The 16207-nt window shown below is 32.4% G+C and overlaps 1 protein-coding gene across 1 annotated transcript; it reads left to right on the top strand.

The window, feature by feature from the left end:
- The first annotated feature begins 7851 nt into the window (after positions 1-7851).
- LOC141661811 (zinc-finger homeodomain protein 8-like) lies at positions 7852-9313 on the top strand. Its single transcript, XM_074468820.1, has one exon. The coding sequence runs from the start codon at positions 8218-8220 to the stop codon at positions 9181-9183; it is 966 nt and encodes a 321-aa protein (XP_074324921.1). The 5' UTR covers positions 7852-8217; the 3' UTR covers positions 9184-9313.
- Positions 9314-16207: the final 6894 nt, after the last annotated feature.

Raw genomic sequence — 16207 nt, 5'->3', positions numbered from 1 at the left:
AAAAAGCCTCATTTTAATTGAGTTAATTGTTTGATAATATAATAGCAATCTACCCCTTCACACAAACGATGGGGGACACTTCCTAACAATCTCCCCATTCACACATCGGACCCGTCACCTGTCAAATCTGCCACCCGATTCTGTGATCTGCTCCCCATAGTCCCGTATTGAAATCCTTCTAGCTTTCTGACCCCTAAGCCCATACTAGAAGGCCTACCCGCCTTTTCCTTGAGCCCATATTAGGTAACCCATCTACCTCATCCTACGTGCATTCCCCTCCCACAAACAATGTGAGACTCTTCCTAATAATCTCCCCCTTCATACACCGGCCTCAACACCTGTCGAATCTGCCATCTGATTGTGTTGATTGTGTGATCTGCTCCCCCTGGACCCGTACTGAAATCCTTTTGGCTTTTGACTCCCCATAGACCCATACTGAGTAGCACATATGCCTCCGTCTAGGTGCATTATAGGAGCCCGTTTGGGATTGTCCGTTTGTACCGAGTCCACATAGATTTGTTTTTGGGCACATCTCAAAAGGCCTCGTACTAATGTAGTTATCTGACTACTTATATTTTATCAATCTGCCCCTTCCACAAACGATTTGAGACAACTCCTAACATTTAATTATTGATTCATCAATATTTTGACTCCCTAAATAAACTCCATGGATTTTGTTGAATTGATTTATTTTATTTATTTTGTTTCACAATTTCGTATGTCAACTAGTAACAATGTTATATTTCAAAATAAATAACAAGAAAATGACAAGTTTAACTCATCAGTCATAATACATGTTCTTCACTCTCGTTATATTTATTTTCATTGTTTTATACATTTGCTCCACTCAGTTGTTATTAGCTTCATATATTTGATTCAAGTTTATCATTTTTTGTATTTGAAAATTGGTCATCTCATCATGTTTAACTCTAAAAAAAAATTGTACAAATGTTTGATTTAATATCTAATCTCGATTTTATTTGTACTTGAAAATTTCACGAGAGTAATAAGCGAAGCTGACAAGACAGTTAAAATATATGATTCTATTTATTCTCGATTTTATTTTCACTTGAGAAAATATATGTTAGCATGAAGATTTCATCGTTGAAAATAACCCAATATAATTATTTTGAAATTGTATGATTCTATTTATTTTATTTGAATTGAATGCTGGGTGTTTTGTGATGAATTTTATTAGAAGCAGAACTAATCGTATAAGATTTTGGCAACATCATTTAATCTGTCTATTTTATGTTTAATAGTTTGTTACTTGGTGGGAACATACAGCTTTTGTTCTATTCTTCTGATGTAGAGGGCTATTTTCTTTAACACGTAGGCTTTATATTTTGGGCTTATGAACAGTGATTTGTGTTCCACTCCGCCGAGCTTTTCTGCTGAAATGCTGCAGTAGTAATAACTGGACCAATATTATCATTTCGGGAGATAGATAAGCCCAAAAAGTTTCTAAACGAGATTCTTGGTTTTTAAATATTAAGAGATTCTTGGTTTTTAAATATTAAGGTCTATATTGTACAACTTCTTACCACTACATGCAACATTTACATTGGTTCGACGATTTAAGCTCAATTTTGTTTTCAATTCAGATTTTTTGAGTTGCCATACCACCCCACGAGGCTTATCACTTTTCGGACTATTAACTTTAAATCAAAAACTAATACAAAACTCGATTTATTAAATTGAAATTCTATTTCAAAGATTAACTATTACAAAAACGTAACTAAAAGGGAAAATTCAGAAGTCAATCCACTCCAAAACTAAGGTCTTCGAATTCCGAGTACTATTTAACTCGAATCTTAAACGAAATCTGAAAGTTGAAAGAATGAGTTCCGAAACCCAACAAGCAACTACCTTACAACGGCTTAAAATCATATTTTTATATTTTTTTCGAAAAACATATTTTAAACATGCTTGACACGTAACACATATCACACAAAATCACATGTATATTCGATAACAAGGTGAACAAAATGCACACGATATAATCAATAACAATGATCAAAATGAAACACACTAAATATTCTATAATTCACATAACCAAAATTCTTATTCTTATTCAACAATCAAATTCTTATTTCAAAATCTCAAGTTTCTAACTTACAATCGCACTATGCCAACAACACAGCTCTAAATTCGATATTCGATGGGGGCCAGATTACACCCTTATTAAGACAAACTCAACAAGACATATATGTGTTCGGAAACATGTATAAACTAGTTTTATATGTCACATTATCCAGCAACCGGATTTTATGAATTTCGATTTTATAAATTGAGTTTTGTATTAGTTTCAACAACCGGATTTTATGAATTTCAGTTTTATAAATTGAGTTTTGTATTAATTTTAGATTTAGAATGAATAGTTCGAAAAATCGTGTGGTTACACGAGGTCTTATATTCTTTTTCAATTAAACTTGATTCAATCATTTTACTACATTTCAACGCTTACTGCTAACTTAACAAAAGAAGTATCCAGAAAAAACAGCAGTTGCACGAGAATCAATGAATAACAATATTACTGCTACAGTCGTCGCTTCATGTTTGAACTGTGGATAGCTGACTTCACACATCCTTGATCCTCCACAGATAAAGATTAAACAAACTGGCTTGCCTATGCTTTAGCCTCTTTCAATATATTACTTCCTCGGTCCCAATATACGTTTCCTCTTTTGATTTTCGATACTGTTCACGGTAAACGATTGACTACTAATTTACTTTTAATCTATAATATCAAACATAATCATGAGTGATCTCGTTGCATTCGTATTTATCAGTACTTTAGTACAGTGAAATTTTTATATTTAATACTAATACGAATTTAAAGATATTAACAATCAAAAATATGCATTGACAAACGTGTCCAATACAAATAGAAAACTTTTTTAGGGACGGAGGGAGTACGAGTAATTTAAAATTATCCATTTACTTGGTTTGTAGAGTAGTGGTACGTACTAGCTAGCCTAAGATGTAGCTTCTCAAATTTCAGTGCAATCAAAATTTCAAAACCGCTATGGGCATCGTAGGGCCGAATCAAGTACAGTTTCATTTCCGTGCCCGGTAAGAACTAGAATCATAAAATATCGGTCATTAGAATAATTTATAACTAATTTTTTTCAAATTAGTCAGATTTTTAAATTCTATTTTTACAATTTTTAATTAAAAATCCTGATTTGATTAAAATTTATAATTTAATTTGAGATTCAACCTAGGTCTGTCTCTCCTTAATTCCGTCCCATGCAGGACGGATTCAGGAATTATATTCGGGAGATACCGATCGTATTTTGTGAATATACTCTTATATTTTATGAATATATTTTGTTTTAGAGGATACGTGTCCCCGTACTCTTAAAGCCTGATTATTAAAGTCAAGAACACTTTCTCTAGCTCAATAAAAATTCTGCAAAAAAGACGTGGTTTAATATCGTCGTCATGGTATCAGAAATACTGAAAAATGATAAAAATGGTCAATTTTTTAAAAAATTAATCAAAATGACCTTTCTGAAACAAGTGTTCAATTTTAACCGATTGAATAGTCCACTATTAATTGGGTAATCTAATTTGAATAAAATACTGCACTAATAATAGAATATTTCATACATAAGATACTCCGATAATATCAACTAACAGTTGGGTATCTCGTATATAGCGAACATTCCCACGGTTCTTTGTAACGGTGTTAGTGATATCGACAAAAAAGCTCGAGGCCCTCGCAGTGGGCCCGAACCCCAGTGATGAAATGAGTTAGGGTGTTAAAACAACTCATGTGTGCACTGTGAAAGCTTTGACAAATATGTGAAAATGTAGTACAGTAAAATGCATCAGGCCTGCTGCTGCTGCTGCCTCTGCATGTCCTACTGTTTTACACTTGCGTGAAACTTACTCCATTACCCGACTTGGGTAATAATACTTGTGTACATGGCTCTGTACAAATGACTAGTGAGTGTGAGATGTAACTGAAATAACAATCTTTGAGCTAATTTTTTGCAAATTATATGAAGATTGTTTAAATGAAATGAAGATTGGATGTGACTCTTCACCTGTTATACAACAAAGCCTGGTTTAACTTTAATCTCGTGGGAGGGACTGATTCTTCTGGCATTTCGATAATTCAAGTTCTAAGTTAAAAGAAATCATAAGCCAATTAACCCCAATTAACGGGTTGAGATCGAAACTTTAGAAGTTTAAACTTTCATATTTTAAATTCTATTTTAGATTAGATGTACAGGATTTTAGTAGAGGACTAGAGGGTCATGACCTATGTTACACGGAGCCAAGTACTGGAAATATAAATGATACGGGGCGGGGATATGAAACTGACCTGTTAAAATTAAAGTATACAGGGACGGCAAATAATATATATTAATATTTTTTTTATAAATAGGATAAATACAACATTCACAAATATTAGAATTATCCAAGATCAACTCATTCTGCACTTGCAGGCTTGTCAAGTGCTAGTTATGCAAATTTCTAAAATCCAACATTTTCTAAAAAAACCAAAATTATCTCCATCAACATTTCTGATCTTGTTCTTCTCTAATTCATACTGTTCAGAATTTATAGAGAAACATTAAATTTGTATATTTATACGAAGAGCGTGTGTATATAACTCATTAAGAAACGTCTCGGATTACAACTTTGTATGTTTTACTTAAAGAGGGGACGAGTATATTTGCCGTTTTGAAACGTCCCCAATATCAACCTGCCTCCTCTTGGGGACGTGGCTTCCCCGTCCATCCCGTCCCCGAGATGTCCCCAAATTTCGGTACTTCATTTAATAGGCGTTCCAGTACAACATAGATCATGACAGTGAATTATTGTATTAGCTCTCACTAACATGATAGTACGTGTCTGGTTGTGCGTAAACTGGTCTTGATATCCGTTATAAATACAAAATCCAAATTCATGAATTATTGTTACCCTATATTTGAGTAGGATAAACATACAAACTTAAAATTTAAGGAACCAGAAACGGCTAATCTAAGAGTGTATTTATACTTATTGCAGCTCAAGTTATAAGCAAAGCTGGGGGAGACAATAGTAGACTATATGTTTAGAGATAAGAAAATAATTGAATCTGTTATCTAAATTGGTGTAAAATGGTTCCTAACCTAGCTCCGAGCTAGAGGTAGATTTGCCCTTTTTGGCGAGTCAATAATAAATGGTCCCAAATTTAATGCACTCGCACCACAAGCACAACTAGCCTAGCCCGACAACTCGGAGGTGAATCAGCTCACTGAGTCAAATTTATCTCAGGCCACTTTATTACTAGTACGTAGTGTTCTAAAAATCCCCGATTAATCGTTAAAAAATATTTGGTCGATCTATTTTCTGAAATCCGATTAATATTTATAAATTATTTTTGAAATATATATTTCATAATAAATATGATAAATATATTAAGTATTATTAAAATATTTCAATATATCCGATCTTTGTTCCGATTAATCTCTCCAATTAATCCCCGATTTGCCGATTAATCCCTAATCGGTATCTAAACCGATCAGTACCAATTACCGATATTTACAACAATGCTACTATCAACAACCATGCTACTAGGGGTGTACACGGATCGGGTTGGGCGGTTTGGAAGAATTTAGCAACCCAACCCAATTAATTCGGATTTTCAAAATTTCAACCCAACCCAAACCGTTTAAATTTGTAACCCAAACCAATTTGTATACTTCGGTTTGGATCGGTTTGATCGGTTTATTAAATATACAAACTTAATATAAAAAATTATAATAAAACATAAGGTTTCAAAGTTTAAAACACTTGAAAATAGTTCAAAACAATATTACAATCCTCCATATTGAATAGTCTTAAACATCTAATTTTCGACATCAAAAATACTAATAATATTGCTTACGCTTTAAATATTGGAATGAATCATAAATACAAAATATATAACACTAATCAAACATCTATTGTTGTTACGAAATAAACTATGAACACGGAGGTTATAAGTTACATTTAGAGTTAGAGATATATGGATCTATGTAAATGGCCTAAACATAATTTTGGATTAACTTATTAGCATGTACATATATATTTTAATCGGGTTGGGTTGGATTGGTTTAAAATTATCGAAAACCATATCCAACCCAATTAAATCGGGTTGACATTTTTTCAACCCAACTATATATCGGGTTGAAAAAAATCGGTTTGGTTCGGCCGAAATAGGGTCGGTTCGGTTTGGATTGGTCGGGTTGGCCAAACCGTGTACACCCCTACATGCTACTATGAAGTATGAAGCAGGTGCAATATTTTTCAAATTTTATTTTGCCATCAATTCATTCTCTTATAATTAAATTAGACATAAAGTGAACAGTAACATTAGATGAATTTTCGAAGTATTTTGTTTCTAATTATGAACACTTAGAAAATGTTTTATTTTCTGCAAAAATATGGTCGATGAGACATTGATTATAATTTTATTTTTCTTTGACAGGATTTTGAATTATAAATTTATAATTATATATAGTGACTAAACCATAATAAATGACAATAATTGTAATATTAAAACTAACGTAAAATAAGAAAATTGTTATTGATTGGTACTAAATGATAATCTATGTTAAATGTAATCGTAAGTTTTAAATCACGTAGCCTTCAAAAACTGAAAAACTAACGAGAAATGACTTATAAACATTATATTAGGAAATATACGGATCAACCTCATATGCAACCGTTTCAATCTCGTATGCAACTTCAAATGCAACCCGCATATGTATTTTTGCAAATATTTTCTTAAAAAGTGGTATTTTACAAAAATACGGATCAACCTTATATGCAACTATATACACAACCGTTTCAACCTCGTATGCAACTTTATATGCAACCCCGCACATGTATTTTTGCAAATATTTTCATAAAAAGTAATATTTTTGGTAAATTTCCTAAATTTAAAAAAGATAGCAGCCTATTATTTATTCAATAAAAATTTGATTCACTACTCGTATAATTATCCGTTGATATGGCCGAGTGGCCCCTTTACTGGTCCAAAAGGGTGATTGTCCGAATCCTACTATCAAAATTCTTAATTTTTATTTTTTTCAAAAAATACCCCTATGATACATATACAAATTAATTAGAGAAATTATGAAATATAATACTTTTTTTTAAAATTTATTTGCGATTTTACCATCTTCTGAAAATTATTATAAAAAATTCGGCTTGAAATAAAAAATAACCACATATACAATTTCTTTGGAAAGTACTTAATTTTTTTTATTGCATTTGAGTTTATATATGGTTGTAATGTATTGCAAAATCGTATTTTTGTAAAAAAAAATTGAAAAATATATTTTTAAATTAAAAAATAAAAAAATTGTACTTTTACACAAGAAAATCAAAAAATGTATTTTTTAAAAAACCTCGAGTAATTATTGCAAAAGTTGTCCCAAACATATACTAAACTTTCTTCACAAAAATTTTAGTTATGAACCAAAATTGTATTGAACAATTCATTAGTAACAATTGTTTTAAAAATACTAGAGATCTAAAAAATTATTATAATTTTTTTCTCAAATACTTTATAAATGAAAATTTGCTCACAATAATATAAGACGCATCCTACATTCATAAAAACTCATAAATCATATTTTAACGTATATCATGCCAAGTCATTTTGTAAATATTTTGGTACGTGTAACCTAGCATGTGTTACCTAGCATTACTGCATTAGTGATCAAAGATTTAGTATAGAAATGTAAGTATCCACATATACGTACACAAAAATGTATTAGTGCTCAAAGATTAGTATAGAAATGTAAGTATCCACATATACGTACACAGAAATGTAAGTATAGAATCCGGGGTTGAGGAAATAATAGAGGGGGTGGGTTGGGTTAAGAGAGGAGGCAGCAGCAGAGAAAGCAGAGAGAGAGAGAGATAAACTTTATTATCTACACACTCCATCTCATCGTCAACCATAACAACACACACTACTCAACCATTAGTCTCTCTCTCTCTCTCTCACATCATCAATCTAACCTCCCTCCCTCTCTCCCATCTCTCTCCCTCTCTCTCTCCCATCTCTCTCTCCCTCCCTCTCTCTCTCTCCATGGATAAGCATCCCCTCTTTTTCCTTCCCAAACCCTAACCCCCCACATCCCCCCAAATCTAATCCTCTCCACCACTTTCCTAACCTTAACCTTAACCAACCACTTAGAACTAGTACATGTTTGTTTCACAACCATGGACATAACAAACACAGTCACAACACCAAACACAAACACCTTAACTATCAAAGCCACTCACCAATCTGACTTCGATATCTCCCCTCCCAAGATCCATCTCTCTAAGCCCTTGTCTTTTACAAACGGCGTCGTAGTTAAGCATAACAGCAACACTAATGTTAAACCAAACATCCCTGTTGTTGTTAACTACAAAGAATGTCTGAAGAACCACGCAGCCACTCTCGGCGGTCACGCATTAGACGGATGCGGAGAGTTCATGCCATCACCTTCAGCTGTTCCAACGGACCCCACTTCACTAAAATGCGCAGCTTGTGGCTGTCACCGCAACTTCCACCGCCGTGACCCCGACGATTCATCACTAACTTTACCACCCAAAAACACTTTCATAGAGTACCAGCCTCACCACCGCCACCGCCCTCCGCCGCCGGACAGTCCAAACTCAATGTCCCCACCGCCCATCTCATCTTCTTACCCACCTTCAGCTCCACACATGCTTCTCGCTCTCAGTGATGGCTTGCTGGCCCCACAAAACAATAACCACCATAACTCAGCTCCCATAGCTCACATCAGGGCCCACCCGAACGGCCGGAAAAGATTCAGAACAAAGTTCAGTCAGCAACAGAAGGAGAAGATGTTCGGGTTTGCAGAACGGGTCGGGTGGAAGATCCCGAAGCGAGATGAAGATATCATAAATTTCTGCAGTGAAATTGGAGTTGACAGAAGTGTTTTGAAAGTATGGATGCATAACAACAAAAGTACTCTCGGGAAAAGAGACTGTAATAATATTATTAATAACAACGTTAACGGGAACACTAATTACAATGTTAACAATAATGGAGGTGGTGGGAATCAGGTGCAGCAGGAGCAGCTTAACAATATTCAGCACAGTGATAGTACTGGTAGTCCACTTGTTGGCGGTGCTAATGTTGCTACTAATGGCAATGTTTCATCATCTTCTTCTTAATTAGTATTAATCCTTTTCTCTAATCACCATTAGTTTGTAATAAATGTTACAGTACTTTTGTTGCTTGCTGTTTTAGTTTAGTCTCTGTCAAAAAGGCTGCAGCACTTATAATATCTTTCATTAGCTTTAATTGCTCATCTCATCTTGTTTACTTCCATTACCACTAAAATTAGGGACAATTCACTTCACTTGTAACTCAAATGTTCAAGAGGTTTGGTTAATTCCAACATTCCATAGCTAGTACAATTTCGTAAAGTCTGCGTACATCTTACTCTCGTATTAGTATTACATTGAAATGTGTTGTACGGTACAAGCGGAATATACCGGTTACGTTTGATTTACGTGAATTATGGATTGAGATTGTTATCGCGCATATGTATTATGTACATTGTACGAGCGGAATATACTAAGTATGTTTGATTCACGTGAAACGTGGATTGAGATTGAGGATCCCAAATTGGATTGATGAGTAGAATAGGTTGCAATGGAATAGTAAGCAACAAATGTGGTGGGTAGTGATGCATGTGAGGGGAGGGTTCTAAAATCAGAAAGGTGTTCCCTAGCAGATGATAATATGGTGATGTTTAATTCCTGTCTGAAACCAAGAAGCAGAAAGGGGGTTACCATTACCTTGAGGCAGTTGGTTTATATTCAAACTAGCTACTACTATGAGGTAGTATAATTTTTTAATGCATCTCTTTTTAATTTTTGCAGTTACATGCTTTATTAAATAAGTAATACATTAATCCCTCCGTCACAGCCAATTTTTTATGTTTAACTAGTTTATAACCCGTGCTACGCATACGGGGATCTCAAAAATTATTTAATAAAATAAATAAATAAATTTATAATTCAAATTGAATAATATGATTATGAAAGATTAAATTATCTATATAATAAGTGTATTGCATCTATATATTATGATAAATTTATTTAAGAATTACTTTCGTTACATATATTATTTTTATATTATATATTTTATTAGATTATTTCTATAAATAGATTTATTAAAATTTAAACTTTACTTCAAATTTGTATTAAAAACTTAACATAAGTAACACAATTCATATTTAAAATTGTATTGCAAAGTTTCTATAATTAAAATGGGTCATAATAAGTACATGGATCTTTTATAAACTTAATATGGATACCAAAATTAAAAATGGATACCAAACCTAAAAATGGATAGTCCATTGGATCAAATTAAAGTTAAAAATCATATTCAAACCAAAATATGGATACCAAACCTTAGGTAAGGGTTATCCAGCAATATATAATATATAGATTTGGGCATGGAGGTTAAGAAATATATATAAAGTAGTGAAAAAGAGAAAGAAAAGAGGGACAAGTGGTGGTACCAATGATTTTTAATATATAAAAGAGATATAGTGCAATAAAAGTAGTGTGAAAATAGAGGAAAAATAGGATAATGGCGGAATCCATCGACTATTTTTGGTAAATTTTGAAATGTAAAGAATTGGATGAGGCATCCCAAAAAGGAAAGTGTAAAGAAATGGTTGGGACAGAAGGATTATTAGTTAGTCGTAGGTATCGTTACAAATTTCGAAAATAAACTATTCGGTTAAGATACCGATTTACGATTATCGGATGATTTTTAAAAAAATGAATGATTTATCGATGATTTGATAAAAATCAATCATATCCATCAAATACTTTTAACTAATTTTTGAGTGATTTATTAACAATTTATAAAAAATCGAACAATTTCTATAACCACGTTTAGAATATTGACTCGGATCTACTTTAATTTGTTGTATGTGAATCTCTTGGGGTGTGGGGTGAAAGGATAAAAAGGTTACATTTTGATACCCAATGTTATATATAAGTGTGTGTATGTATCATTGAGCGGTATAAAATGAAATGAATGGATGGACAGTGTTGTGTTTGGACAATCATAACGTCTTTATTTTATCCTCTCCCTTTTATTACAAGTGGGTTATCGCCATTATAACGGATGTTTCTAATTATGTAACTGATTAACATGTAACTACAAAATTAGCATCAATTATGATTGGGTCATCGTCATGTCAGACGAGCTGGTATGAGTGAACATCCTTGATCCACCGTGAAACAAGCAAAGATAAATTACAAAAACACAAGCTGCAAATTTTGTATATAATCTATTGTTATTGAAATCGGTTGATTTTTTCAAAAATCGCTTAAAAATCGGTAAAAATAAATTGATTCGTTTTGACCGATTTCTGATAAATCGTCCATAAATCATCCAATTTTTTAAAATCGCCCGCTAAATTATAAATCGGTGCCTCAACCGAATAGTTTCGATTTCTAAAATCTGTAAACATATAATCTAAGGGGGGTGTATTGAACTAGGATTTTAATGTATTATATATAATTCGTGGATTTTAATGGATTATATCATATTTTGATTTTACGCGGATTCTAGATAAAATGTCGTAGAATTGATGAAGAGTCTTTAGGATTTAAACACAATCTTTCAAAATCTCATAAATTATGGTGGGATTTCAAAAACCATAAAATACATTTAACAATGCCACAAAATCCATCTTTTTGTGAAGTCCAAAAAAAACCGTCAGCATGTGAATACAATCAGATTTTAATGGATTTTAAATAATTCCAATTGAATAACTTCAGATTTTTAAACTTAATTTAAAATCCCGATTAAATATCACCAGATTTTGCAGCATAATTTAAAATCTTAGTTGAATACCATAAAATTCTGATACATTTTTTAAAATCCCAGTTGAATACACCTCGATTTCAAGAATTAAAAATTTTTCTTAAAATCCTAGTTCAAATACACCCCTGATAATTGTCTCCTAACACTTTGATGTGGGGACCTTATGGGGGGTAGAAAGTGTGTAGAAATCTGAAATCAATTCATTTCATTTAAAATCACTTGTGTAACATTGTGATGATCTCATTTATTATCCATCTACTGTCCTGATTGTTGGGTCCGATCTCTTCCCATGACTTGAGGGTTCGTATCTTACTGTTAGGTGCTCTTTCATTTCAAAAATATAGAGCTCGTAGTTACCCCGATCCCGAATAACTCAACTGGTTCAAAATATAATATTTTAGGCTCTTATCATCTGAAAATTTTAGATTTGATTTCAAGTCTATGCTCTGACTTAAATAGAGTATTGTTGTGCTAATTTTTTTAGAATTAGTCTTCGTGCTCGTAAATTGACTGTGGATCGGATAATATAATAACCGGTTAATAAAAATAGAAAAAGAGAAAAAAAATGTTTACCTTAATTTACGTAGTTTGCAGACTATTACGTGAGTTCGTAGGATTTACCCGGTGCGCATCCGAAGGGCAGCGGTTGCGGGTTAACTACGGTAAAAAAAGAAAAGAGTTTCAAAGTCTATGCAAGATTAACACAGAAGGATCCATCTCATTAATTAGTAGGTATTTAATATTACGATGACAACTATCATTCTTGAGAACGATTTTTGGGAATGTAACACCGCGTCAGGAAATTATTGATAAGCTAAAGTGAAATGTGTTTTCATCTAGCGAGCTATGAACAATAAGGTGAAAATGAGAGAAAATAATTCCATAATGAAGACTTTGAAACGCGAGAATTATGATAGATCATGACGAAAAACTTGTATTCTTCTCCGTTATGATATCGTTGTGTAGGTTGTTTATGTTTTAGGTCATGGGTGAAGTCAGTAGTTGTTTCGTTTTGTTTGCGCCTTACATGTTTTATTTTTTTATTATTATATGTTTGTTCTTTTCTTTAAACTCACTTTACAATAAGAGTGAAGGCATTTTATGTAATAGACTACTCCTTCGATTCCTCTTAATTGTTTACATTTCTGAGCAAGTATGTGACACGTATTTTAAGAAGCATAAAAAGTATAGTTATGTAACTTATTTTTACAATTTTATTTTTCTGGATAAAAGTTGAATGTTTTAATTTTTTACTCAAAATATTACAGAACTATATTTTTATGCACCTTAAAATGCGTATCGGACACTCTTTAAAAAATGTAAACAATCGAAAGGAAAGAAGAGAGTATTAATTTAGTGATTTAAATATATAAGATTTAGTATTTTTATTCGAAAAAAACACAAAAGGTTTGTATGTGGGATTCTCACTACCACAAAGCGCTGAAAAATACGTACTTTTTAAAATTAATGACTTAAATATCAAATTTGAGATATGGGGTTAAAAATTTCAGTAAAATACATTTCATCAAATTGAGTATTTGAATACGGTATCTCTGATCGGGCATTTAACCTAAGTTTTAAATTTTTTAAGCTGAAATATGCTTTCGTAGGCTGAGTATGTAAGATACGTTTTCTCAAATTGGATACGATACGTTTCCTCAAATTATTATTTGAATACCTTACGTTTTCTCAAATTGGTTGAAATACCAATTCCCAAACTGGGTATTTCAGCCATTTAAAAAAAACATATTTCCACAAAAAGAGTTATTCTTGTCACTTGATTAAAAAAAGTGTTATTTTTATCGTTTTGTCATTTATTTATGTCAAAAAAATCAAATTATTAATAGGAAAAAGGTAAGTAAAATACATAATAAGAGCAAGAAAAACAGCATTATACGAAAATTAGTCAACCTCAGGGCTCCCTCAACCACCTAAGTATGGGGCACAGGGTCCTTCCATAAGCCAGAGAGTGGGTATATGCTGGCTTTTGTTGCTTATTTACGACAGCTTTTGCCCCTCAAACACAACTCTATCATCAATAACAACAATTATTTAATTATTCTACATACTCTTAGCTGTCATAACCGCATCATTATGTGATCAACAATCCACCAAATTAGTTTCAATTCCTGTACAACTTGCTTAAACCTCTTACTCTCGAATTTTAAAAAGGAAGAAAAGTAATTGAAAGACAAGTAAAGTTGTTTCACCTCCGTAACTGTCCCGCACTCCGAATTTTTAAAAAAACGAAAGCAAATATTTATGAATACAAATTTGATATACTTTTACTTCAAAACTTTCACTCAATAAATGAAATAAAGTACTTTATATTTTAATCACTTACTCCCTCTGTCTCAGTCAATTGTTATCGTTTCCGAGAGAGTGTGCTACACGTATTTTAAGATAAATATAAAGTATAATTATTTAACTTTTTTTAATTTTTTTTCCTGAATAAAAACAGAATGTTCAAACTTTTATTCAGATTTTTTTAAAAAAAATAACATAGAACTATACTTTTTTTTTTTGCTAAATAGAACTATACTTTTTATTCATTTTAAAATAATTGTCAGACCCTATTTTAAAAACGATAATAATTAGGAGGGACGGAGATGACATTATTTACTTCCCATTTAAAAACTCAGTAACCATCCATTCCTCCCCATTTAAGCATCACTTATGTATGTGTTTAAGCTGCCCAATTTAATCAACCAATACAATAGGTTCCCTAATTGCCATGCTTAAAGAGATGAATTGAGAGATACTAATAATTGTAATTTGGTGAGAGTACTTGGGTAGTAATAAAGGAAGAAAAGCAACTAAATAAAGCGAAACAAGAGCATGTGTAAGGAACATGAGGAGGTACAATAATAATTTAGGACAATTAAGAGTGCGCCAAACTTGATGTAGATATTGAAACATATCTTACCTAACCCACCCCTCAAATTCTAAAATTATGCCTTAATCAAATTAGGACTTGCGTCTTAATCCCTCCGTTCTGACCAATTCTTTACGTTTGGTTTGGGGCACGAAAGTTAAGAAATATATATAAAGTAGTAAAAAAAAAAAAAGTGATTGAAGTGTTGAGATATACTGATTTTTAATATATAAAAGAGAGATAGTGGCATGAAAATCGTGTGAAAAGGGAAGAAAAATGAAAAACTGGTGGGACCCGTAGACTATTTTTAGTAAATTTTGAAATGTAAAGAATTAGATGAGACATCTTAAGTACGAAAATGTAAAAAAATGGTTAGGATAAAGAGAATATTTTTTAAGGTGTGTGTGACTTAGCTTGGGTTTTGATAGCAAAGGAAGCGTGCATTGCTAATTTCTATTTAGGGATGTCGAATCTTCTTGCTGAGGTTATACACGCAAAACAGATTTTACGGTTTAAATGCAAAGAACTCTGATATTTCATCTCTACGGTTAATAACTTAAGATAGAATCTCGAGCATGAATCGTAAAAATGAATTTTTACCGTTTATAAGGAAGAGGGTCCCTCACAGCGGTTTGTCAGCGAAATATAACAAGCGATTTTTTGTCTGTTGGATCAACTATTCAACGACCGTGATTAAAAGAAAATATTCTTATAGGTATCCACGGTTCGGGACCGCGGACATTGTCTGCGGTAGAGACCTGAAATAAATTTATATTTACTAAGTGAAAATGGACCACCCGTATTAACATCAAGTCCCAACCGCATACAATGTCTGTGGTCCGTGACATTAGGGCAAAAAGGTAATTTCTCCGAATCGCAGAATAAATAGCTATTTTTTTAAATTACAGTTGTTGAGTGTTTTTCCAACGGACAAAAAATTGTTTGTTATATAAGGACTCCCGACAAACCGTTGTCAGGAACGCCCCTTACGGTTAATATCTTAAGATAAAATCTCGAGTATTAATCGTAGAAATGATTTATTCCGTATATAATGTTCGTTACTCACGAGATCATTTGTAAAACATTTCTTTTTTACTAGAGAAAATTCGATTAAGAACAGCAAAATTTAGCTAATTGTGTGAAGTTGGTTCTTGCTGCACTGTTCCAAATTTTCTACAGTAATGCTGATAAAATTGATAATTGGAGTGCTGGACCATGCAAATTGCATGTAATTTTCTGCAGATTGGGATCTTTCAGCAACAAAACATGTGTTTTTAGCTCCTAGTCGATGGTATTGATCAGCTTTTAGGCTGTTAAGTACATTGGTTGTAATCGGTGGTAATTGATAACTGAAATTTTTAATCAAATTTGCACATTAGAGAGTTAGAGTTCGGTTGTAATCGTTAAGCATATTTCACAATCTTTTAGCAAATAAATGATTTTTGGTAAATGTTAATTCCATCATTAAA

This window comes from Apium graveolens, chromosome 5 (assembly GCF_009905375.1).
Source record: "Apium graveolens cultivar Ventura chromosome 5, ASM990537v1, whole genome shotgun sequence".
NCBI classification, from domain to species: domain Eukaryota; kingdom Viridiplantae; phylum Streptophyta; class Magnoliopsida; order Apiales; family Apiaceae; genus Apium; species Apium graveolens.
This window is presented reverse-complemented; position numbering and strand designations above follow the sequence as displayed.